Source organism: Symphalangus syndactylus, chromosome X, assembly GCF_028878055.3.
Source record: "Symphalangus syndactylus isolate Jambi chromosome X, NHGRI_mSymSyn1-v2.1_pri, whole genome shotgun sequence".
Taxonomy (NCBI): Eukaryota; Metazoa; Chordata; class Mammalia; order Primates; family Hylobatidae; genus Symphalangus; species Symphalangus syndactylus.
In genome coordinates this window covers 54447488-54474252 of record NC_072447.2, presented here as the reverse complement: position 1 = coordinate 54474252, position 26765 = coordinate 54447488, and the positions used below count along the sequence as shown (strand labels likewise).

The following is a 26765-nucleotide window of genomic DNA, read 5'->3' as shown; positions in this document are numbered from 1 at the left end:
TTTTACTTTTTTCTGAATTTTAAAACAGCAGCTGTAGAACTAGATTTGGCCCACAACAAAAGACGACTATTGTTTCATTTCTCAGTGAGCTTGCTTGGTCTACATGTGAAATGATAATGCAGAATACATGCATCATAGCGAAACCTATGAACATACAAAGATCTCTTATAATCAGCCATGCACACAATAAGATAAAAATGGTTATAATTTATTATTTTCTGACATTTAACCAGGCTTTAATGTCAGTGACCAGTGATCTGTTATAAAGCAATAATTTGTTTCACATGGTTTAGACCAAAACTGAATGTAGATTATTCCTCATCCTCTAGATTTATCACTTAGGGGTGATATGTTCATGGAAGTGGAAAGAACTACTAACATGGATATTAAGAAGAACAGAGGAAAGTCTTGCTGCAGTTGATCTCCCTTTAAATGTCTTTCTGCCATTTTACCTTTCTTTTTTGGTTAGCTATATTAAGATATAATTTACATAAAGTAAAAATACAGACTTTTTAGCATGAGTTCTGATAAATGCATACAGTTGTGTAGCCTCCATCTCAGGACACAGAACAGATCCATTATACCCCAAAATTCCCTCATAATACCCCTTATAATCAGCCCCCTCCAACTAGTAATCACTGATCTGTTTTCTGTCTCTGTAGGTTTGCGTTTTCCATCCAGTTTCTTTGACTCAGCATAATGCCTTTGACATTCATCTGTGTTGTTGTGTGTATAATAGTTCCTTCCTTTTGTTGCAGAGTAGCATTCCATGGTGTGGGAGTACCACAGTTTGTGTTTAATGAGTCACTCATTGAAGGACATTGGGGTTGTTTCCAGTTTGGGGTAATTTTGACTAAAGCTGTCAAACATTTGCATATAGATTTTTGTGTGTGCATAAGTTGTCATTTTTTTTTTTTTTTTTTGAGACAGAGTCTCGCTCTTTCGCCCAGGCCGGAGTGCAGTGGCGCTATCTCGGTTCACTGCAAGCTCTGCCTCCTGGGTTCACGCCATTCCCCTGCCTCAGCCTCCTGAGTAGCTGGGACTACAGGCGCCCGCCACCACGCCCGGCTAATTTTTTGTATTTTTAGTAGAAATGGGGTTTCACCGTGTTAGCCAGGATGGTCTCGATCTCCTGACCTCGTGATCTGCCCACCTCGGCCTCCCAAAGTGCTGGGATTACAGGCGTGAGCCACCGCTCCCGGCCAAGTTGTCATTTTTTATTTCATCTTGGATAAGTAACTAGGAGTGGGATTATTGGGTCATACGGTAAATGTGTGTTTAACTTTGTAGAAAACTGCCAGCTGTTTTCCAAAGTGATTAACTATTTTGCGTTCCAGCCAGCAATGTATGAGAGTTCTCGTTGCTCCTCATTCTTGCCAACAGTTAGTCATCAGAATTTTTTAAAAATATTAACCATTCTGATAGGTATGTAGTGGTGTCTTATCGTAGGCCTAATTTACACTGCCCTAATGGCTGAAGATGTTGAGCATATTTTCATGTGCTCATCCTATCTTCTTTGGTGAAATGGCCATTTGACTTTTAATTTTTCCTAAGGTACATCATCAGTGTGATGCTTTCCTGAAGAGTATGTGTGGGGAGGAGGGGGAGCAAGGGAGAAAGGAAGCAGGAAGAGAGATGGAAAAGAATGTGTGTTGGTCAGGAGCCTTTCCTAATGGCATATATTTTTGTCACTAAAGTATTTAGGGGACTTTTCTTAAATTTTAGCTAGACCTTGGAAACAGTAAGCAGGTATAGTAGGAAGAGCAAGGCCTCTGGAGCCAAACTTACGGAATCAAAGCATGAGTCTGTCACTTACTACATGTGTGACCTTGGGCAAGTAACTTGCTTTTTTTGTGCCTCAGTTTTCTCATCACAAAAATAAAGATAGGCCAGTGCGGTGGCTTATGCCTGTAATCCTAGTACTCTGGGAGGCCAAGGTGGGTGGATCACCCGAGGTCAGCAGTTCGAGACCAGCTTGGACAACGTGGCAAAACCCCACCTCTAATAAAAATACAAAAAATTAGCCTAGTGTAGTGGCACATGCCTGTAATCCCAGCTACTTGGGAGACTGAGGCACAAGAATCGCTTGAACCTGGGAGGTGGAGGTTGCAGTGAGCTGACATTGTGCCACTGCACTCCAGCCTGGGTGACAGAGTGACACTCTGTCTCAAAAAAACAAACCAACAAAGAAACCGACTTCACAGGGTTATTAGGAAGATTAAATATGTTAGCATCTGTAAAGTATTAGGACAATACTTGGCACATATTAAGCTTTGTATCAATGTTAACTGTCAATATTGTTACCCTCACAGTGACCATATTTTTCAGTTAACAAATTAGGGTTTGTTTTTACATGTTTCCAAGTATGAGGGATGGTTGTCATTTTTCTCTGCCTTAATAATGGAATTTTTAGGATGCTTGAGTGGTTAAGGGAGGCAGCAGAGCAATTTAAAATAGATACCATTCTAGAAAATCTAGCAGACTGTATTAGTCTGTTTTGGCGCTGCTGATAAAGAAATACCTGAGACTGGACAATTTATGAAAGAAAGAGGTTTAATTGGACTCACAGTTCCATGTGACTGGGGAGGCCTCAGAATCATGGTGGAAGGCAAGGAGGAGCAAGTCACAGCTTACGTGGATGGTGGCAGGCAAAGAGAGAGCTTGTGCAAAGAAACTCCCGTTTTTAAAACCATCAGATTTCATGAGACCCATTCACTATTATGAGAACATCACAGGAAAGACCCGCCCCCATGATTCAGTCATCTGCCACCAGGTCCCTCCCACAACACATGGGAATTATGGGAGCTACAAGATGAGATTTGGGTGGGGACACAAAGCCAAACCATATCACAGACCTACTGGATTTAGGCATTTTTTTTTTTTCAATTTATAAGCTGAGGTATGAATATCAAGAACACTTAACACATAATAGTTTAAATGCCCCACTTGTTATAGTTTATGGTTGCTTTTATCATTCTTCTTTGGTCTCATCTACTTTTTGGAAAACAAATTATGTATTTACTAGGAATGCTTTTTTTTGGATACGATTTATTTAACCTCTTTTTTTTTTTTAAGATATCCACATTAGATTTATAATTCTGAGCCTTACTTGATGATGTATAGAGGAAAATATCTGACACTTCTTATTTCTCTGAGTCTTATTTCTTTTTGGGATTTTTAGGTTGTGGAGATGTTGGAGGTTCCCAATAAACCCACACAACTGTCGTACAAGTACTACTTTATGTCTGTGAATGCTGCAGATCGTGAAGACAGCCCTGCAATGGCATTGCTGCTGCAGCAGTTCAAGGAAAACATCCAGGACTTGGTTTTTCGTACAAAAACCGGGAAACAGACCAGAACCAATGCCAAGCGCAAGGTATGATTCCATATGAAAATGAGCACAGAATTTGTGTGTGTTAACTTGATTGTGTTCTTTATTCATTTTTAATATGAGAAAGAACTAAGATACGGTTTTTAAGAGACGAGGCAGCAATAAGACTTAAGTAACAATTGTCTACGTTTTCTTGAAAATGCTTCTGTTTTAATTAAATAATTGTCCACCATTTTCCATGAGAGAACTTGTTAAACACAAAATATTTACTAATAAATTACCAGTGTTTGGGTCAGTATTTACTCAGTAAATACAATAATATTTGTTTTGGTTAACCCTGAGCTTCCAGTATTTTAACTATCTTAATGAATTGCATCACATGTACTTTTTTTTTTTTTTTTTACCTGTTTGTGTTCTTTACTTAAATTCTAGTTGTCTGATGATCCATGTCCAGTAGAATCCAAGAAAACAAAACGAGCAGGAGAAATGTGTGCCTTCAATAAAGTTTTAGCTCACTTCGTCGCTATGTGTGATACAAATATGCCATTTGTAGGACTTCGGCTGGAGGTAAGTTTTTTGGAACAGTTCTGGATACCCCAAATGAAAGAGTAGTTTTTAAAATGTGTTGCTCAGGGTATATATAGATTCCATTAGGAAAAGCAGAATGTTTGTGATCCTGTTCATTTTGGGAGGAGTGGTAGGGTTACAGTCGTAGCATCTCATGGTATACATGTAAAACATGGCTTGAATTATTTCTTCTCTCTGATTCCAGATTCTGGGTCTTCTGCTGTTTATGGAAATTGAATGTAAATTTTTCCCAGTTAAAAAAAGTGGACAGGGCTGGGCGTGGTGGCTCACACCTGTAATCCCAGCACTTTGGGAGGCTGAGGCGGGTGGATCACTTGAGGTCAGGAGTTTGAGTCCAGCCTGGCCAACATGGTAAAACCCTGTCTCTAATAAAAATAAAAAAATTATCCGGGCGTGGTGGCACATGCCTGTAATCCCAGATACTTGGGAGGTTGAAGCAGGAGAACTGCTTGAACCTGGGAGGTATAGGTTGCAGTGAGTCAAGATTGCACCACTGCACTCCAGCCTGGGCAACAAAGCAAGACTCTGTCTCAAACAAACAAACAAAAAAAAGATAAAAGAAAAAGTGGACAGGCTGAGTGCAGTGACTGATGCCTATAATCCCAGCACTTTGGGAGGCCAAGGTGGAAGGATTGCTTGAGCTTAGGAGTTCAAGACCAGCCTGGGCAACATAGCAAGACCTCGTCTCTTTTAAAAAAAATTAAAGAAAAACAAGTGGACAGTTTTTAAGAATTAACATTTTACTTTTATACCTCTTAGTAGGAGCATTGTTTAAGCCTATTAGAGATGGTTAGTTGATAGCCAGGTGGCTTATTTTTGAGTTGGTAAAGCCATGTATATTGTTTAAGCCCTAGTAAAACTGGGATCCTTTCTAAGAAGCAGATCAGAAAGAATATTAAACTAAATTTTTACTTTCTCACATGGGAGAAGCAATACGATTTATGCAGAATTAGTGCCCTGAAAGAATACGCAGTTGTGATATCCAATATAATCCTCAAACGTGAAAGGGAGGTAACAGACCTGCATTTTTTGTATTTCCAAAAAGGAGTTTGGCCAAGGATGGGTAGCCCCTCAAAAGCGATACACTAAAACCCCAGTTATTTCCCTGTAGTTTAAAGTTTTATGTTTTGTAAGAATCCTCTCCTCTGTAAGTTATCGTGAATGAAGGAGAGACCTGGAAATGTGGAAATGGACTTCTTCAGTTGGGCTGATGATGATGGCCTTGGGAAGATTTGTTGAAAATAGCTTTCATGCTTTAGAACAGGGATTGGGAAACTTTTTCTGTAAAGAGCCAAATATAAATATTTTAGACTTTGTCGGTCAAGTGGTCTCTGTTATAGCTACTCAAATCTGCTGTTGTAGTGTGAACCAGCCAGAGCTGATATTTAAACAAATGAGCATGGCTGTGTTACAGTAAAAAACTTCATTTACAAAAACAGGCAGTGGGCCGGGCGCGGTGACTCATGCCTGTAGTCCCAGCACTTTGGGAGGCCGAGGTGGGCAGATCACCTGAGGTCAGGAATTTGAGACCAACCTGGCCAACATGGTGAAACCCCGTCTCTACTAAAAGTACAAAACTTAGTCGGGCGTGGTAGCGGGTGCCTGTAATCCCAGCTACTCGGGAGGCTGAGGCACGAAAATTGCTTGAACCTGGGAGGCAGAGGTTGCAGTGAGCCGAGATCATGCCACTCCAGCCTGGGCGACAGAGCGAGACTCCTTCTCAAACAAACAAACAAACAAACAAAAAAGCCAGGCAGTGGGCTGGATTTGGCTCATGAGCTGTTGTTTGCCAATTGCTTTACAGGAATTTGGGATCTGTAGGCAGAGGATAAGGTGTGAAATTGTAAAGAGCCCAGAGAGAAACCCAAGCCTAGAAACAGGCACCTAAAATAAATACTCATGTCCTTGATGACCCAGCTTCTAGAACTGTGAGCTTGATAAATGTCCTCTTATCTGGATACTGGCCTTAGCTCCTAAACTGTGGAGTATGTCCATGTTTCCTATGTAATTGACTGTGTTATTGGACTCTTTTATTGTGTTATTTGGATTGATTATATGAATATCATTCAGTTACTACCTTTGCAGTGGGAAGGGAAGATGGATATATGGTGCTGAGGCAAAGCAATGCATTTATATCCTCTCTTCCCCTGCCCACAGGCCAGAATTGGCAAAAATGTGTGTCTTTGTAGGCCTACGTAGGTTAATGACTATAGACATACGTCCTCTCTGTCCACCTTCTCTGTATTCCTATACCTGCTGCACATATGGGACACAGATGAACATTCTGTAGTGCTCTATTGAACTCAGTCAAGCTCTTAAAAACTTACCTGCTTTTTATTCTCAGTGAACATTCTAGCCATGTTAAAGATAAAAGCAAGTATATTTTCTGCTTAAAGTAATTTAGGCTGAGATGTGAATAACTAAAACTAAATCTTCTTAAAAGGGATGTTTATATATCTTTTTTTTTTTAAATGGAGTTTCACTCTTGTCACCCAGGCTGGAGTGCAGTGGCGCAATCTTGGCTTACTGCAACCTCTGCCTCCCTGATTCAAGCGATTCTCCTGCCTCAGCCTCCCAAGTAGCTGGGATTACAGGCGTACACCACCCCACCCGGCTAATTTTTGTATTAGTAGAGACGGGGTTTCACCGTGTTGGCTAGGCTCATCTCGAACTCCTGACCTCAGGTAATCCGACTGCCTCGGCTTCCCAAAGTGCTGGGATTACAGGTGTGAGCCACCGCACCTGGCCTGATGTTTATATGTCTGATTGATAGAATAGCAGCAACATTTTCGAGCTGGCCCGCACTTCATTTCCTTTTGAATCTGAACCCCTACTTCCTATTTGGTAGCAGCCATTTTTCTAAACCTTTCCCTTTCCCAGGCCCCAAGAGCAGGGCTCACTCAAATACTTGGAACTTCCTTAAATCCTTTCCAGAACATGGTAGATATAAATAGTCTGTCATGCAAGACCTGGGAATATCTGCCAAAGGCAAGCATTTCTTTAGATCAGGTGACTTTCTGGCATACTGTAATTACTTGCAGTCCCATGGTAAGGGTTTCAGGCACTATCTCTGCATTTATCTTTTTAATTTGCTTTCTGAATCCTTTAATTGGGAAACAGATGTCATTGGGTAAATGCACAAATTGGAAATCTTTTCTTGGGTTTCACATAGGAAGTAGTTTAATTCTTAAAAATGTATTTCAGAAATGTTGTAAACTAAAAAATATTGTTTAGAAATAAGCTATGATAATGACTCAAACATTGTTTTGAACAAACAGAATTACACGAGAAACCATTCTTGTGGCCTCTTGAACTACTAAAATTGATTCTAGATTACTTTTGGCTCCCTGCAAAAATTAGAATAATCTCCTAAATTTTGAATATTTGCCACTTGTGGAGGTGTTTCTTAAACTAGATGCACTGGGACAGCTTTGAGTTCCACTGGACTTCGTGTAGTTTCCCAGGAAATCTAATGATGGGGATAATACTCATGCCTAATATGTTGTAACTTGGGGAAAGAATGGTCCTAGAACAGGTGCCACAAGAATAGAGACCGTAGTACTTAGAAATGGTAGTTGTTTTTGTAAAATTGGTGGTCTGATATAATTGTTTTTCTCTTTCTAGTTGTCCAATCTGGAGATTCCACATCAAGGAGTGCAAGTGGAAGGTGATGGCTTCAGCCATGCAATTCGCTTATTAAAGTAAGCCCCTGTCATGTGTTTCACTTGGTGCCACATGTTGCAGTCACACTCTGAAAGCTGCTTCTCTTTCATGAGACAACATAAAGCAGTGTTCAGAACCTGTGGGTGTTGTGAATTTCTGCATAGAGTTACTAGGGTCTGGGGGAAGAGTCCCTTTAATCTATGGAGTGGCATTCCAGCATCACTTGGTTTTGTTTTTTGTTGTTTGTTTGTTTGTTTGTTTTGAGAGAGTCTTATTTTGTTGCTCATGTTGACTGGAGTGCAGTGGCACAATCTTGGCTCACTGCAGCCTCCCAACCTCTGCCTCCTATGTTCAAGCAATTCTCATGCCTCAGCCTCCCGAGTAGCTGGGACTACAGGTGCACACCACCACGCCTGGCTAGTTTTTGTGTATTTTTAATAGAGACGGGGTTTTGCCATGTTGACCAGGCTGGTCTCGAACTCCTGGCCTCAAGTGATCCACCCGCCTCGGCCTCCCAAAGTGTTGGGATTACAGGCATAAGCCACTGCACCTGGCCTCACTTGGTATTTTTGGATATCTTTTCTCTGCATTTCTTTGATTCATTCAGCAGATATACATTGAGTGTGACTGTGTGTCAGGCTTGAATTCTGACATCCCCTCAGAATGCTGTGGGTTCATAAAGCAGAGGAATATGGGCTAGTTCAGAGGTCAGGAAGAGTATCCCTGAGGAAGTACCAGTTACACTTGGACTGAAGGAGAGGTGAGAATTAGTCAGAGGAAAGTGGGGCAGAGGTAGTGGGAGGTCCTAACCAGAGGGATAACTGCTAATGTGAAGGCTTGGAGGGAAGAGAGAGCTTGGCATTTTGGTGCTGAAAGTAGTTCGGCATGGCAGGAGATGGGAGAAATGAGGCTGGAAATGTAAGCAGGAAGGGGTCAGATCCTTTAGGCCTATGTAAATGTCCTTCAACAATTTAGCCTTTATCCTAATGGCACTAAGAAGCTATCAGATGATTTTAAGCTAAAACTGACATCATTAGATAGGTGTTTTTGAAAGCTCAACCTGATAGCAATATGGAGAATAATTGAATGGGAACAAGACTAAAGTAATGAAACCAGTTGGTGAAGTGGTTCACATTAGAGTTGTTGGTAGCTCAGAGCAGGGTATGTTCCACAAGGAGTTAGGAGAGAAAATATTCATGAGTTATGATTAGATTGCTGTCGAAGGTGAGAAAGAGGGGAAAGTGGCAAAGATGATTCTTGGTTTTATCTTGGGCAAATGATGGATGGTGGCAGTGTTTTCTGAGATGAGGTACACCAAAGATGTGAGTTTGAACGGACTTTGCTAAGTTTAAGGTGCCTGAATACCCTTTGGGCAGGCAGAGATGTGTTTCAAGCTCAGGTAACAGATCTGGGAAGGAGAAGTAGATAAAGTCATCACCATGGTGTTAGTAACTGAGCTGGGGTAGTAAATTATATCACCAGGAAAGAGTATACAGAAGGAGATGGGCATAGGGCTTAGTTCTAATGGACAAAGGACGAGGAGCCAAAAGATGCTTAGAAGTAAAGCTAGTGTGGTACATGTGCTTTATAAAGTGACCCAGTATGGACTTGCAAAGCCAGAATACCATCTAAGAGATCAATCTTTTTGGTCCAGGAAACAGGTTTCTTTGCAAAGGAGGGGTACACTTTATTGTTTCCCAGATGTTGCTTAATGATATAAATTATATAAGCAATTTTTATTTATTGAATTCCTCTGTCTGCTAAGACATAGCAGCTCTGCAATTTGAGCCGTGGGGCTTTACCATTTGTTATCTAGGAATCTGTTTCTGTGGAAGGTAGATAGAGCTAGCAAATAGTGTCACATAACCCATGTGTCATTAGTGCTCACTTTAGATGCTACAGAATTGAAGAACTAGAATAGTTCCTCTTCCTGGCTGTCTAACACCATTTCTACAAAAACGTTTTCAGGAGAGAGAGAGAACTAGTCTTATAATGGAAATCAGTAGGAAACTGCAATACTTTCAATTGCATTTGGTTTTGAATTGCTTTGCCTTGAATATAGATTTTTTTCTCTTTTTACTCTTCTTGGCATCTGTAGATAAGTTGATAATGTTAACATTTGCATTCTATTCTCTTAGCTGTATTTGTCATGGTTTGTGAGATTTTAAAAATATCTTGTTCTCGGCAATTTTACAAGAGAAATTTCAGTCTCCTTTCTTCTTGAACTCAAGAGAATGCGTAAGAGTCCTACCTAGGAAGGAAGTACTTTATATTTTTTAGCTTCATTTTATAATAATTCTTAAAGTCTTTAATCTTGGCTTTTGTTTTCTTTATTTTAAAATGTAAAGGAAAATATGCATAAATGGATATGTTAAAGATGACTGTTTGTCCAGTAAGTGCTGTCCATTATTGGGGTAGGGTATAGAAGTGAAGAAGAAGAAAGTAAATAATAAATGTCTCAACATGATTTTATTAAAATCCTGTATAGATCTAATTAATATGGAATCGGACTCATGCATTTATTCTTTAGAAACTCTCGTAACAAGCTTTTAGTCCTGGATATATTAATATTGAATATGAATATGAGTTGATACTTCAAAGCTTTAAAATTGGCACACTTTCCTTCTCTTTGCCAGAAATACATTCTGTTCTTGTTCTACTTTATCTCCTTGAAAATTTGTTGAGCAGGCCTCCTTGATGCATCTCTGCAATCATAGTATCAAATGTATCATAGTAAATGTCTTCGATTGCTGTGGTTCACGGACCTGTTGCCTTGTGCAAATTCAAGAGCCTTGATCCTATAACCCAAATGAGGCTTGGGACACAAGTTTTGCGAGAGCAGCGTGCTCATGGTGCCTAGTTTTGAACGCTTCAGCAAACTTCCCACGTTCTCGTTGAACTCATGTCAAAGTCATGCGCAGTAGTAAAGGTCCTGTGGCCACACCCACGAGGGTTTTTCATTTCCTCCATTTTGTTTCTTTGCCTCCTGTAGCTTATGCTGATAATGCACAGGCACAGCTCCTTTTTTTGCAAGTTGTGTGGCCCAGCTTGTCCTTCATACACGTGTGCAATCTTTATAAAAACCTCTTCACTTTCCTTTTAGGCACACTCATGCTGCTTTTGCTAGCACTTTCAGCGATCTCCCTGGTTTTGCACCGCAGGGCCATAGTGGGGTTAATGATGTTTGTAAAAGCCCTCACGGCAAAGCTGACACACATCTGCCAGACCTTAAAAGACCATAGCCTGGGCTCCTCAATTTGTTAAGTACTGAGAAGTACAGGAGAAAAGTTGGTTAGGAGCAGCTGTGTAAATCAGACATTTTTGAATTGGTAAAAATTTTCAGATTGGTTAATCCATTGTCCAGAAAATACCTTCCTCGGTTCGTAATTTTTGGCTACTATAATAGTATTTTGCAGTATTTTAAGTTTGTAACAATTTTGTTTGGTTTCCTTTTGGGGAACCTGGTTTGGGGTTGTTGTTTTTTTCCCCCACATGATCATGCTGGGAAGATAAAAGTTACAGTTTATTTTTATTCATTCTGTTCCATTCATAACCTTAAAAGCAAGTAACTATTTTATGAGTTCTTTGAGGTAGAGCTCATTGTATCTGCATCACAGATTAAAGTGATATACAATGCACTTTCAGGGTTCCACTGTCCCTAAGAGCATAAATGGGAAAAGAGGCTTACACTGATGTTAGTTCTCACTTGAGCACATACTGGCTTCTGTGCTTTCCTTTTCTAACTAGATAGATTTTGTGAAAAACCTGTTTTATTTGAAAGGAGGATAATGTACTGCATTTATATTTTCAAACTTGAGATTTAAAAATCTGTCTGAATTGGCAGCTTAATAACTCCTATGGGGAGGGCTATGTCCTGAGGGGTAAGGGCAGGCAAGTCCTCAGTATAACTGTCAAGTTGAAGAACAGATAGGTAGTTTATGCAATTTCTGTAATAACTACCCAAAATACAGTTGCACAAAATCTTTCTGGTAGTGATAAAAAGTATGTAGTGTGACAGATTAACTTTTGAAAAACTTCAAAAGCTGTATATTGAAGAGGAGCTGTGATAGAAGTTTTAATTAGCACATGCAATCTGTTTTTTGCTCTCTTAAGTTGTTTATTCCAGGTCAGTGGTTCTCAACCCCAGGGCAGTTTTGCCCTGCAGGGGGCTTTTGGCAATGTCTGCAGATGTTTTTGATCATTAACTGAGAAGAGGGAGTAGGAAGTGCTACTGGCACCTAGTAGGTAGAGGCCTGGGCGCACAAGACAGCCCCGTCACCCCGCAACAAAGGATTTTCCAGCCCCAAATGCCAATCCTGCTAAGACTGAGAAACTTTGTTATATTCTGAATTAAGGGGTCTGAACCAAGATTCCCTAATTCCAATTATATTTGTTTTTTTGCCTCAATATAGGTATTTATTATACCAAATCTGAGAATTAACCACCTTCTGTGTGAGTTAAAGGTTATATATAATTAAATAATCTCATTATTTCATCTCTTACTGAAATAACTCATGAATAGCTAAAATGTATTACCTCATAATGTTTTATGACCAATGAGATAGTTTGTAAAGCTGTAGAAGGAAAATGGATAGGTATTTTAAGACACCAGTCTACTACATTCCTCTTGTATATGTGATGTATGTGTGACAGTATGTATGTTAAATGAGTTAACACATGTAAAGCTCTATGAAAATAAGAGTTACCTCTACAGAGGAGGAGGTGGCAAAGTGGGGATAATAAACCTGGAATTTTATCATGGTTATTCAGTCAGTGACCAAGATTTGGTTTTACTGCAAGGGAGAATTAACATACATGGGGCCAGGCTTGGTGGTGTGCACCTGTAATTCTAGCTACTTGGGAGCCTGAGGTGGGAGGATCGCTCAGGAGTTCAAGGCTAGCCTGGGCAACACAGCAAGACTCTATCTCTTAAAAAACAAAACATACGAATACCTGCTGTGTCAGCCACCATAAGCACTTTCATTTTCTTCATCAGTGACACATAAAGTAATTCTTCATCTCTATTTTGTAGTTGGGAAATTCAGAGACATTAAATGTGGCTGAGTCAGAGTTAGAATGTGGGTCTCTGACTCCAAGGCCCTTATTCTTTGTACTGTATGATCCTGTCTTCAAATAGTGGTTTTATAAGGATTTGGTCCCCTTAGCTTTTCCTTGAGGATGTTCTAGATAGATTTTGTAGAAAACCAGTATTCTTGATTTTCATTCTGTAGAATCGTAGTGTTTTTTAAATAACAAAATTATGAATAAAGACAAACATCACTGTTAAAATGAGAGTTCTAATCCATATTGATGTGAATGGAAATGGATTAAATACTATTAATTGCTGTGAATTGCTTCCTTCCTTTGCAGAAGGTATCTAGAAGTGGAGTTTGAAATGAAGCTCTAATGTCATACCCTGTCTGTCATTGTGTACATTGCGCTTTGTCTGTGTAAAGTATACTTCATATGCTGTCTTTTATCACCAGAATTCCTCCCTGTAAGGGTATAAGTGAGGAAACCCAAAAGGCTCTGGACCGCTCTCTTCTTGATTGCACTTTCCGATTACAAGGTAGAAATAACCGCACTTGGGTAGCAGAGTTAGTGTTTGCAAATTGTCCACTTAATGGCACTTCTACCAGGGAGCAAGGTGAGATGTTTCACACATTTTGTCTTTGCATATTTCTGGATTTTTTTAGTATCAATTACTATTAATATTCTCTTTTAATCCTGTAGGACCATCCCGGCACGTTTACCTGACATATGAAAATCTGTTGTCTGAGCCTGTTGGTGGTAGAAAAGTGGTTGAAATGTTTCTTAATGACTGGAATAGCATTGCACGATTATATGAGTGTGTGTTGGAATTTGCACGTTCTCTACCAGGTACGTGTAGAGATAATCTCCTTTTTAAATAAATTAAAAAAAAGCCCTCACCCTTTTTTTAACTGAAGAAGTAAAACATGCACAGGGTTCTAAGCAAAAAAATCAGAAAGTGTATCTAATAAAACTTAAGTGTTCCTTTCACTTCAGACTTCAGTTTTCTTCCCCTAAAGACAACCACTGTTAAGTTTCTTTTGTTTGCAAAAATTTTACACACAGGTATACTGTATCATAATAATAGTGCTTATTTACTGTGTGCCATACAATATTATAAACAGTTTGCTTGTGTTAACAAATGAGTTATCTTCACAGTCTTCACAATCACAATCATGAGGGTGGGTATTATTCCTCATTTTACAGAAGAAAACAAGTTGCAGAGACTAAGAACTTTGCATAAAGTCCCATAGCTAGTGAGTGGCAGAGTTGGAATTGGAACCCTCTAACCACTATGCTAGACTGCTTCAGTATATCTCACCTACCCTTGCCCCCTTTTGTAGAAATGGAAGCATATTATCTATTTATGCTGTTGCTTTTTTTAAAAAACTAAATTACTTAACTAGAGACCTGTCTGGACATATAATATTGCCAAAATGCCCTCTTATTCAAATTTATATTTAAAAATTTTACATGTATAATATTAATCTCCTTTTTGTTTCCTTCTGTTTAGACATACCTGCTCATCTAAATATTTTCTCAGAAGTTCGTGTTTATAATTACCGAAAACTTATCTTGTGTTATGGAACCACCAAGGGAAGCTCAGTAAGTCTGTTTAAAATGCTGAAGTTCCTGTCTTATGAATCTTTTAAAAATCAAGAATTAAAAAAACGTGAAAATTACCTTAATATAAGTAAGAACTCAAGTGAAAGTTAGGGATAAAATGGTAAATTTTAAATGCTTTGTGGCTATAAATATAGTAAACCATAATGCTTAACTCTTTAAAATTGAAAACAAAAATAATACCCTGTGATGGGGTATATAATCTTGAAGCAATTTGGACAAGGTAATGTACTGATGGTGTTTGTATTTTTTTCTTCACTGATTACAAATTTGCTTGGCAATGTGATTATTGTAAGGAAAATTGTGTATGAGTGGTTATAACAATATGGTATGTTTTTGCTTTTGGTCACATGAATATTAACATTGTTTCATCTTATCTTAATCTTGAAGTATTTCCTGTAACCTATAGTTCTTTATTTTTTTCCCACCTCATATGTAAAGTCCTAGAAATGTAGTATAAAAATGCAGCCAACTGGTTTCTCTCTAGACTTCTACGTCAAGTAATGTCAGGTTACTTGAGCTTTTTAAAATCAATTAACCAAGTGTATCTAGGTCCAGAGTGGCGCCTTTTCCCTTTATGACAGTGCTCCTTAGTTAATGGTACCAAGAGTGTGACTCTTCTTCAGTTCAAGAGAAAAACGAAAAGAAACACTAATGATAATTTTCAAGTAAAGTTTAATAAAGTTGTTTCAGTGCCTTTCTGTTTTATTTAGTAAAAGAGGACTAACACATGGTCAGGGAATGTACTGTTCAATATTAACAGCACATCTGGAGTTCGAATCCAGTCTTATTTTATTGCTTGTTTTCCAAAAAAAAATCCATTTAGATTTTTGGCGTTTTGCCTTACTTTTAACATTTTTTTCTCCTACTTGAATCTGTTACTTTCTCAGTTTCTGAAACATGTAATCTTTTTTATTTAGATTAGTATCCAATGGAATTCAATCCATCAAAAATTCCACATTTCTTTGGGAACTGTTGGCCCAAACTCAGGTTGTAGTAACTGTCACAATACCATTCTCCATCAGCTTCAAGAAATGTTCAACAAAACACCAAATGTGGTTCAGTTATTACAGGTAATTAAGTTTATTTTCTGTCTAAAAATAAGACTTAGTATGCCAGCCGTGCTGGTTCACACCCGTAATCCCAACACTTTGGGAGGCTGAGGCGAAAGGATTGCTTGTGCTCAGGAGTTCAAGACCAGCTTGGGCAATGTGGCAAAACCCTGTCTCTACAAAAATACAAAAATTAGTCAGGTGTGGCGATGCACGCCTGTAGTCGCAGCTACTTGGGAGGCTGAAGTGGGAGAATCACCTGAGCCTGGGGAGGTCAAGGCTGCAGTGAGCCGTGATTGTGCCACTGTACTCCAGCCTGGGTGTCAGAATGAGACCCTGTCTCAAAAAACAAACAAACAAAAAACAGCATTTAGTGTCTCAGGCAAAACTCTTCAAAAGATCATGGGGACTTGTCTTTAATGACTAAGGCTGATAACTTTAGTCTTTTATATCTTGAACACTTCTTTGAGAATTTTCTTTGATTCGACGTGGACCCAGTGATCTAGTTTGCATTCTCTTCAAGGGCAAGTTTTATGGAATGTGCCAGAAGGACGTTGTCTCATTTTTGACAGTCATACACTGAAAATTCTGAGGTTTTAACATTTGTACAGAAACTGGCTGCTCTCACTGTGTTTGTTCCTTATAGGTACTGTTTGATACTCAGGCTCCATTAAATGCCATCAACAAACTCCCCACTGTGCCGATGTTGGGCTTGACCCAGAGAACCAACACTGCCTACCAGTGCTTCTCCATTCTGCCACAGTCGTCCACCCACATCAGACTGGCCTTCAGGAACATGTATTGCATTGATATATACTGCCGGAGTCGAGGTGTTGTGGCAATACGGGATGGTGCCTATAGTCTTTTTGATAACAGCAAACTAGTTGAAGGTTTCTATCCTGCACCAGGACTAAAGGTAACAGACTTTAGTGTTATAACATGAGTAAACATAAAAATTATCTCTAAAATGGTTTCTTTGAGGGGGAAATAATGGGGAAAAGCAAAAAATTCCTGTTTAAATTTAGTAAGTAGCAGTGTTAATTCATCATCTCTATAATGTCATTCTGAAGGAGCTAGAAGTTCTGATAAAGTGCTGTGCTTATGTGTATGAGATGATGAAAAGTATTTTTCTTTATATTCTTACCTTCTGATCAGCAGGGTGAAGATACTAAAAACAGTTGTATTTGGTCTTTGGAACTTTAAAAGTAGTTTTTATCATTGATTTTTGAAAAGGTTTGGTCATCAATTCTACTGTGATGCTTATTTATTTATGAGACAGAGTCTCACTCTGTCACCCAGGCTGGGGTGCAGCAGCACGATCTTGGCTTACTGCAACTTCAGCCATGTGGGTTCAAGTGACTCTCCTGCCTCAGCCTCCCCAGTAGCTGAGATTATAGGCATGCACCACCACACCTGGCTAATTTTTGTATTTTTAGTAGAGATGGGGTTTCACTATATTGGCCTGGCTGGTCTGGAACTCCTGACCTCAGGTGATCCACCTGCCTCAGCCTCCCAAAGTGCTGGGATTACAGGCGTGATGTAATCTGTGCCTGGCCTGATGCATTTAAAAAATGTAAGGTCCTGGACCCTCCCAAAGTGCTAGGATCACAGTAACCTGTGCCTGGCCTGATGCTGTTTAAAAATGTAAGGTCCTGGACCACAACTGCCAGAGTGGTTAACTGATGTGATAGCTCAGTTGTATGTGTTTTTACTCTAGAGTCAAATAAATCTAAAAGGCTTGATTTGTAAAATAGTCTCCTGCAACCCACTCTTGTCATTTTCTTGCTCCCCAGATGCCCTGTTTTCAATTCTTATATAGCTGATTCTCTTGGTATTTATATCTTTATTTCTAAGTAGAATGCCTACATTGCTATTTGTTTACTTTTTGGTTGAGGGCATTATCTGATTCTCACAGTGGAAGATGAGTATTCTTTTTTCTATTTTTTTTTTCTGTTTTTCTTTTCTTTTCTTTTTTTTTTTTTTTTTTTGGAGACAGGGTCTCGTTCTGTCCTCCAGGCTGGAGTGCAGTGGCATGATCATGGCTCACTGCAGCCTCAACCACCATGGCTAAATCCATCCTCCCACCTCAGCTTCCCCAGTAGCTGGGACCACACCCAGATAATTTTTGTATTTTTTGTAGAGATGGGGTTTCGTCATGTTGCCCAGGCTTTAATTCTTATTAAATTCTTTTTTATGTGTGCCTTCCCCCTTCCAGGCTGCTCTCAGTGCATAAACACATTTGTCTTTCCTCCTATCTTTGTAACATAGTTAGGTAGCAATTTTGATTAGATTATTTTTCAGCGTTTGCACTGTTATGAATATGTAAGTGCTGCTGCAACCAAGCTTACTGTGATTATTTTTCCTGTCTTTCTCAACATTTTATTTTATTGGGAATTATTAATTGGGTCTTTTTTGGTTTCGCTTTCTCTGTAGTACCTATCACTAATTAACCTTAAACTCTCCCCTAGTTATGTAATTCCTTTTAGTATGTTCAAACATATCAAGATAACTTACTGATTTCATCTTGAAGAAATCTCTTCAATAGGCCTCTGACCTGCTCCAATTTGGACTGGTAGCAGTCTGGGCCTTGTACACGGTGTTCACTTAGGAATCTGCAAAAGGATGAAAGGGGAGATTCCTTCATTTCTCTTTTATGTTGCACATTGCATGCCTTGTGTGGTGGGCGCCTTTTTTTTTTTCTTGTTTACTTCATTGTTTTGATTACTGGGAGAAGGTACATGGGGGGTGGGGAATTAATTTGAAATCACATATGCCTGAAAGCATCTTTAGTTTACCCTCATCTAACTGAAGTGGCTAGATAAAGAACTCTAGGTTGCAATCATTTTCTGTAAAAATTTTGAAGGTACTACTTCATTGTCTCCTAGCTTCCATTGTGACTATTGAGATGTGTAATGAGTTCACACTATTGAACATTATGTGACTTGAGTGGGCTCTTTCAGTCTGAAAACTTAATATCCTTTTGCTTTGGGAAATTTCCTTGCACTATTTCTTGGTTCATCTCCGTTGTTTTCTCTGTTAGCTCGTTCTGATGCTAGGCATTGTGGACTTGTCCTCCAATTTTCTTATTTCTTCTGGTTTTTTGCCTCTTGTTTCTGGGAGATACCTCACTTTTTTCCTCTAATCCCTCTATTTTTTATTTCTACCAATATTTTATTTTGGCCATTCTTTAAACATTTTTTTCAGAAGGTCTTTTTTTGTTTCTAAATGTTCATTTTAAACATTCTATTATATGGCAACATTACTTTTTCTTTTTATCCTACATAATCTCTATTTTATTCACCTTGCTTTTGTGTGTGGGGGGGTGTGATATTGATTTCTTTTATATTAGTGTCTTTCCTCAAATGTTAAGTGATTCTTAAGTCTCTGCTCTTATTTAAAGGTAAGACTTATTGACTGTGGTCTTCATTGCAGGATGATCTCCTTGGGCTATTTCTTTGGGAAACTCCCGATATCAGTAGCTTTAGGTCTTTTTGTTGGGCTGTTGTGAGTACCAAGACAGGAATATCCAACTCTTCTGCATAGATGGTATGCATCTGGCTCTCAATATTGGGAAAGTCAAATGAGAAAATGAGTATTCTCAAATTTATGTAGACTTTGATCCCCATTTTTTATATAGTAGTCCTTCTCTGAGTTGGTCTTTGGCATCCCTCAAGTCAGAGATCCTCCTCCAGGGCGGAAGAGATCAACCAAGCTCAGTGAGAACAGCAGAGGATCTGGGAGGGTCTAAGTGTCTCTTAGACTTTCACTTAATCCTTCTGTTATTAGTCCTACTTTTATCCCCACTTCCAGAGGTACCCATATTAGTCCATTTTCACACTGCTGTAAAGATAGTACCCAAGACTGGGTAATTTATAAAGGAAAGAGGTTTGGTTGACTCACAGTTCCACAAGCTTAACAGAAAGAACGGCTAGGGGGCCTCAGGAAATTTACAATTGTGGTGGAAGGTAAAGGGGAGGCAAGCATGCCTTACGTGGCTGCAGGTGAGAAGCGCGAGAGCAGGGGAAACTTCTACTTATAAAACGATCAGATCTGGTGAGAACTCACTATCACAACAGCATGGGGGGAACTGTCCCCATAATCCAATCAATCGGTCCCTCTCTCAACACATGGGGATTACAATTCAATTACAATTCAAGATGAGATTTGCATGGGGACACAGAGCCAAACCATATCAGTGCCTGATACCGCCAGTTCCAAAGTGTCTCAGAGATCTGGATGGAAATAGCTTGCTTCTTGGCTTTTCCCACGGCTTACTTAGGATACAACTTTCTCACATTGGATGGTTCTAGTTGCTACTCAGCCATCTGCTTTGCAGCTTCCCGGATGTATTGCTGTTTCTTCTCTTCTCCCATTCTTTTTGTCTTTGTTACTTATTGCTTCAAAAAATTTTTTCCAGTAGTTTTAGTGGGGAAAGAATGCAATGTGTGTTGTGAGCCCATCATCTTTAATTAAAAATAGACTGTGGACTTCTTTTTTGAGACATGGTCTCGCTCCGTTGCCCAGGCTGGAGCGCAGTGGTGGGATCATGGCTCACTGCAGCCTCAACTTCCCGGGCTCAAGCAGTCCTCCCATCCCAGCCTCCCTAGTAGCTGGATCCACAGGTGTGCACCACCATGCCTCGCTGATTTTTCTATTTTTTGTAGAGATAAGGTTTTGCCATTATTGCTGAGGTTGGTCTCACAAGGAATCCTCCCACCTTGGCCTCCCAAAGTGCTGGGATTATAGGCATGAGCCACCGTGCTCAGCCCATTATGGACTTTTAATAGCTCTCTAGTGATTTTGATAAGCTTATGATTCAAATATATGTATATTTGAATACTGGGGTTGTGAGGAGTGTTAAAGAGAATCTGTGCTTGAAACACAAACTCTGATAGCTTTGCTCAGTTTTGACAATATGTAAAACAAGGCTGTCCCACTCTTAATGGTTCAAGATTAATCATATAAAAAAGGAAAAAATTGGATCGTTTCTTACTCAGTTTTCCTTTCATATTTTCTAGTTTAAAAAGTAAGAGTGCTCACTAGCTGGGAAATTTTCCAAGTCATTGAAGTTATGGCCAATATGCTTTTCATTTTTTACCCCCATTTCTGGATTAGAAGTTAATAAGAAAATATTATGATCTGATGGTAAGAGGTGCCAGGATGTACTTCTTTCTTCAACTTTTTGCTCACACAATATTTCTTAGTCGATATGACTTTTTTTAGATGCTGTTTTTGTTAACTGTTTTCCTCAGTTTCCCGCTTCAAAATTAACAATATTTCTTCTAGGTTGTCCTAGTAACGATCTTCAAGGATCAACATACTGTGTTTCTGTTTAAATATTCTAAATAATTTAAAATATTTTACTAATAATGTTAGGTAAAATAATCTAAATTTTACCTGTTTATATCCATAGACGTTCCTGAATATGTTTGTTGACAGCAATCAGGATGCTAGAAGAAGGTCTGTAAATGAGGACGATAATCCCCCTTCTCCTATAGGAGGAGATATGATGGATTCTTTAATATCGCAGCTCCAGCCACCACCCCAGCAACAGGTAATATCTAGCCAAAATTCCACGTGGTATCACATTTCTGTAACTTCGCAGGTTCTATAGGTGTCAAGACTTCATTGAAAGACAAGGAGGTCCTTGGTGGGCCCGAGATGCCCAGGAAATATTTATGAAATAAAGAGTTGCAGAAGGAGGTGAGGAGACTTCCAGTGACAAGAAATGAGTAGTGTTGGAAACAGCATTAATCTCAGATCATTCACACACTTAAAATGATGTTACATGATTCCAGGGATGAAAATATCATCTGCAGGATCTGAGATCTTTGAGAGAGTTTCCTCACCTTGTCTTGAAGGACAGATGTTATTAAAGTAGAGCACAGTGGACTAAACGTCTGGCGATGTTCCGTAGGGACTCCTACAGAGAACAGGTGGACAAATTTTCAGGGTTCTGTCCTCAGACCGTTTGGATAAGCCACATTATAGAACCATAAGAGCTTTTAGTTCTGTCCTGTCACCTTCACATGTCTGAGAGTTGAACAGGCCCCTAAGCTAGCCATTGTTCTCTCACTGACCCTCCTGAAACAGAAGGTGAACAGTGATCATTTAGCCCTTCAACAGTCCTGTGTGACTCCCTAGTCTGGAAAATCCTCAATGGGGCTGTAGACTCTGGGCCAGAGTCTTCAGGGGCTTCATTTTTAGTTGTATATGAGCACACAGCCTGTACACAAGGCTCTTTGGCACATCCTTTATTTTTGGTTTACAAAATAGCTCACTGCTTCTCACCCAGAAGCTTTCATGAATAGCATTTTTGAAACCAGCATTGTGCAGAGAATCCTCTTAGCTTATTTTATTGCTTAGCTTCTGGTCTAGCTACTTAGTGACTACAACTTTCCAGTGCTTAAATCTTTGAAAAAGTACTAGATTCTTACTAGAAGGAGGGTTTTGTGGAAGCTCTATTGTTCTTGGCAGCTATTTAGGGTTACTTGCCTTCTCACTGTTTCCCTTCTTGGCCTTCATGTAGAACAGGGAAGATCGGTAAAGGCCTGTGCGAATGTCTCTGTGTAGCTGAGGTGCGGGGCTCTTGTGACAGACATTGACTCAGATGAGATACTAGCCCTCTGAAGATGCTGGGCCACCATGGGAGAGAAGTACCTTGGCCCAGCGGATATCAGAGCAGCTTTTTTCTTGTGGAAGCCACTTTCTTGCATTTTCAATCTTTCCTGTACCTGATACGGAGCAGGGGATGAGCCACATCCTTTGGGGGAAAGAAGTAACTGAGATGGGCTGGCTGATGACCATGGCTGTAGCAGGGCCAATGTTATAGGGGGAATGGAGGGAGAATGTGGTCCATTATTCTCTCCTTCTCCCAAAATAAGTTGTTCATTGGCCCCTCTATAATGATTTTTTTTTTTTTGAGATGGAGTTTCGCTCTTGTTGCCCAGGCTGGAGTGCAATGGCGTGATCGCAGCTCACCACAACTTCCGCCTCCCAGGTTCAAGTGATTCTCCTGCCTCAGCCTCCTGAGTAGCTGGGACTACAGGCACGCATCACCATACCTGGCTAATTTTGTATTTTTAGTAGAGAGGGGGTTTCTCCATATTGGTCAGGCTGGTCTCAAACTCCCGACCTCAGGTGATCTGCCCGCCTTGGCCTCCCAAAGTGCTTTTGTTACTGAAAAAATCATAATTTGACACAGTGAGAGCCTGCAGCGCTAGTTTATTAGGTATTCTGATTTGGCTAAGAGCAATATACACTCAGTAGCATTTCATACTGAACATGAGATTTCTAAGTAGGAAAATAGTTGCAGGCTAAGACAGAAGGATTAGAAGTGGGTAGATTGGCCAAAGGTTAGGATATTCTAGAAAAGTTAGAATGACTTGTCACTTTGGGAAAACTTGAGGAATTTTCTGCCTTTTCTTGCTCTGTATTCAACCTATAGGTAGAGCTTTTTTGTTTGTTTTGTTTTTAAGTTAAAAAGTTTGACAATACCAAGTCAGAATCCTTTTAAAAGAATATTCATCTGCCATGGTTAAATGTCTTTAGTCGGTGGCTTTGGCTTTACGTACCTCCTAAAGATTGAGCCTTTTATTGAGCAGTTTCAGTTTTCAGTTTTTTTCTGTTTATCAGATATCTGTGCTATGCTTCTATTTGTAAACTGTTCATCTCCCTGATAAGACAGTTGTGAGAAAAAAATGTTCATAAAGGGATTCATGTACATTTTACTTGATGTTAGCAGGTAGTTTTTCTTCTTTTATATAAATTGCAGTTTTAGTGCATAAGCTAGTCCATGAGAAAGGAAAGGAAGAAAATATAAAAGTTTATGAATATCATAGTTTTTTTTTGTTTGTTTTGTTTTTTTTTTTGTTTGTTTTTTGTTTTTGAGACAGAGTCTCGCTCTGTCGCCCAGGCTGGAGTGCAGTGGCGCAATCTCGGCTCACTGCAAGCTCCGCCTCCAGGGTTCACGCCATTCTCCTGCCTCAGCCTCTCCGAGTAGCTGGGACTACAGGTGCCCGCCACCACGCCCGGCTAATTTTTTGTATTTTTAGTAGAGACGGGGTTTCACCGTGGTCTCGATCTCCTGACCTTGTGATCCGCCCGCCTCGGCCTCCCAAAGTGCTAGGATTACAAGCGTGAGCCACCGCGCCCGGCCTCATAGTTTTAATTAACAAGTTAGTATGGCTTACATCTCCAAACATAAAGGTACATTCTACATTATTGGATAAAACAGTATGGGCAAATATATGATTTTGTAGCTTGTGAGTTAGCCTGAATTCTATAATTTCTTTAAGATAGCTTAGAAAGAATCAATAAAAAAAAAGTAGACAATCTGGTTTTAAAAGTAGATAAAAGATTCAAGTCATTTCACATAATAGGATGTCCAAGTGGCCAATGAGCACCGAAAAGGTATTCAAACATTATTTGCCATCACAGAAATACAAATTAAAGCTACAATGAGATAACACTCCACACCCACAAAAATGGTTTTAAGAAAAAAATTGATAATTATTTCCAACATTTGATATTGGAACAACTGAAACTGAAACAGCTGAAACTGAAACAGGAACAACTGAAACTCTCGTTTGCCACTAGAAAATATGTAAAATGTTACAACTACCTTGTGATAGTGATAAAGATAAGTAAAGGTCAGGCTGAGCTACCACATTTCATTGATACTAAATGCCACCAAATGTAAGATGCATCAGTTTTTATCTACTGCTCAGAAAGAAAAAACACTGCCAGTTAAACTAACATCCCATAAATGGAAAGACACACCCTGATTTTAGAGACGTTAAAGTGTGGGGGGAAAATGTCTTAGAATCAATGAAATGGTAGATAAATAATAGAGATAAATCAGTTATATGCTAGATAGAAAATGAGCAAAAAACATCTTGAGGGATAGCATTGCAAGATCGGGAAAGAGGATGTTGCTATTTTAAAACATTTCGAAAGTCGAGGTTTATAAAGACTTGTGTTGGTGATGTGTGTGTATTTTGCACACTTTTATACTTCATGTTTCCTGTTTGGTAACCAACAAAGTGTGTAAATATTAACACTGTAGCTATAATTAGTGAAAGCCACACTCTTATGCTTCATGCAGTTGGCCATTTTACCAACATTTAATTTTCTTCTTTTCAGCCGTTTCCAAAGCAGCCAGGAACATCAGGTGCTTATCCTCTTACTTCACCCCCTACATCTTATCATAGCACAGTCAATCAATCTCCCTCTATGATGCACACACAGTCTCCAGGTAAGATATTACTTACTCTCTTGTCATGTTCAACTTTCAAATCCAAAATACACACACACACCCCACATTGAGAAGCACTGTGCATCTAGCCTCAGGCTTCAGAGAGAATTCCCTTTCTAGTCTATGGCTAGATAGTTGTCACTCATTTATTATGGAAGGTTTGTGAAGTCTGTGTCCAGGCTTGGGAGCACTTTAAAAGGTTTAAATTAATGTCACCCAGAGCCAGACTCACAGCACAACTCCAGGGGGTGCTAATCACAACATGATCTGTGTTACAGGTTGACAGACCCTAAGGCCTATGAGCCAAATCCTCCTGTCACCTGTTTTTGTAAATAAAGTTTCATTGGAATGAAGCCACACTTGTTTATATAATGTCTATGGCTGCTTTCCTGCTACAACAGCCCTTTACAGAAAAAGTTTGCTAAGCCATGGAATAGGTGAAGGGTGGCCTGCCCCCAAGCTCCAGAGTTAGGCAGTGCACAGTCTGCTTGTCCAGACATAATGGCTTTGTTGGCAGCCCTATGAAGTGCACCGTAAAAGTGCTTGAGAATGCCAAATTTTTGCTTTTAACTGAATGATTCAGTGGTATCTCTTGAGCACTTGCTCTGTGTCAAATGCTGCCTGGTGCTGAAGATTTAGCAGTGAACCAGATACCAGCCCTGCTCTTGAACTTATCATCTAGCAAGGAAGCTAGGTCATCAGATTTATTGGGGAGAATGACCCATTGCCTTCTAGGTCCTAGTAATGTTTCCAGAGCATAATGATGGTTTTTTCAAGGAAAGTTTTAGCATAAAAGATGTGATATGTAATATAGGATGTAAAATATAAGAAATTAAATGATTTTTAAAAGCATGTGTAATAAAACCTTTTATCTACTGTAAATATATCAGTCCACTGAACTAAAGAATACATTAAGTAGTTTTGTACCAGTTGAAGGCATTCGGGCTTATCAGAAAACAGGACAAACAAAACTACGTTAAATCCTGATTTTTAAGGAACAAACGCAACAAATACATCTGCTTTTAAGTTTTCACTTTGAAAAGCAGAATTTGCAGTGCATACTTTTCTCCTTTATAAAATACAAAAATTCTTACAGATATGTATATGTGTGTCTGTATATGAGAAATTTGTATTGACCAGATAATCTGTTAATCTGCAGGTGGGAGATGTAGTGACATCACTTATTCAATAGCTAATTCCATTTGTAAAATGAGAATAATATAAAACCTTTTCCATAGAGATGTTGTGAGAATTGAATGAAATAGTTCATATAAAGTGTTTAGCCTGGGGCGTGGTACATGACAAATGCCTCTTTGACCAGTCCATTGTAATCTGTCTTGTTGCCCAGATTGGGCTGCTCGACATCCCGTATTGCCTAGGCACTCGCACTCTGGCAGATCCCACCTCCACCATGTCTCACACTTAGCCACTCATGTTGCTCTTCACATTACTTCAGTGGTGTCGTTTTAAAAAAATAGATCCTCATTTTTAAAATCTTTAAATTCACTTTTATTTGGGGGGTGGGGTGTACTTCCTCTGCTTGGATTCCTAGATAAACAGTCTTCATCTGTAATGCCAAGTATGATGAGTGTTACAAAAAGGGTCACTTGGGCTTCTGAAACAGCATTCGATAAGGGGGGTTCGATTGTTTCTTTCTTGAGAATGTGTTGTTTGCCTCCCTCCTTTCAACACTGGTTAAGCTGAGACTGAAGGGTCAGAGTTACCCAGGTGCAGGGACATGGACGAGGAGGATATCTCAGGCAGACTGTGCGGGGTGTGTGGAGTCTGAACTCCCAGAAGATGGTAGACTCTTCCAAATGGCTGGTATGTGAAGAGACAAGGTGCTGTTAACAATTTTGGCCTTTATTGTATGGGTAAATAGGAAGCCATTGTTGGATTTTAATCTGGGTTAAATTTGTACTACTGAAAGTGATAAGAGTGGTGGATGGGCAGATTTCACAGAGAAAGGAGGAGGGAGTTCTCTTGAACCTGTTGATTTTGCAAGTCCCCAGAGATTACTAAGTCAAGATGTCCAGTAGGCAGTTAGCTGTATGAGCCTATGGCTCATCAGAGATGGTTGGACCACAGATGAAGACTTGGAAGTTGTTGTTGTCATGTCTAGGGTCATTGAAGCCCAAGTGGGTGGTTGAGTCAACCCCTAGGAATAGCAGTGGTCAGTGGGGAAGTAGCAACTATGGAGGAAGTAGACAAAACAGGAGAA

At 39.5% G+C, this 26765-nt stretch overlaps 1 protein-coding gene across 5 annotated transcripts in view; it reads left to right on the top strand.

Annotated features, from left to right (window-relative positions):
- The window catches only part of MED14 (mediator complex subunit 14), an 86872-nt gene that overhangs the window by 40581 nt on the left and 19526 nt on the right, over positions 1–26765 (top strand). For all 5 annotated transcript variants that reach the window (XM_055266818.2, XM_055266817.2, XM_063634514.1 and 2 more), the window contains exons 14-23: positions 3182–3376; positions 3764–3898; positions 7544–7620; positions 13069–13229; positions 13316–13462; positions 14127–14218; positions 15157–15309; positions 15935–16204; positions 20702–20842; positions 24433–24544. In XM_055266818.2, coding sequence (XP_055122793.1) covers positions 3182–3376; positions 3764–3898; positions 7544–7620; positions 13069–13229; positions 13316–13462; positions 14127–14218; positions 15157–15309; positions 15935–16204; positions 20702–20842; positions 24433–24544 — 1483 coding nt within the window. The remainder of the gene's footprint in view (positions 1–3181; positions 3377–3763; positions 3899–7543; positions 7621–13068; positions 13230–13315; positions 13463–14126; positions 14219–15156; positions 15310–15934; positions 16205–20701; positions 20843–24432; positions 24545–26765) is intronic.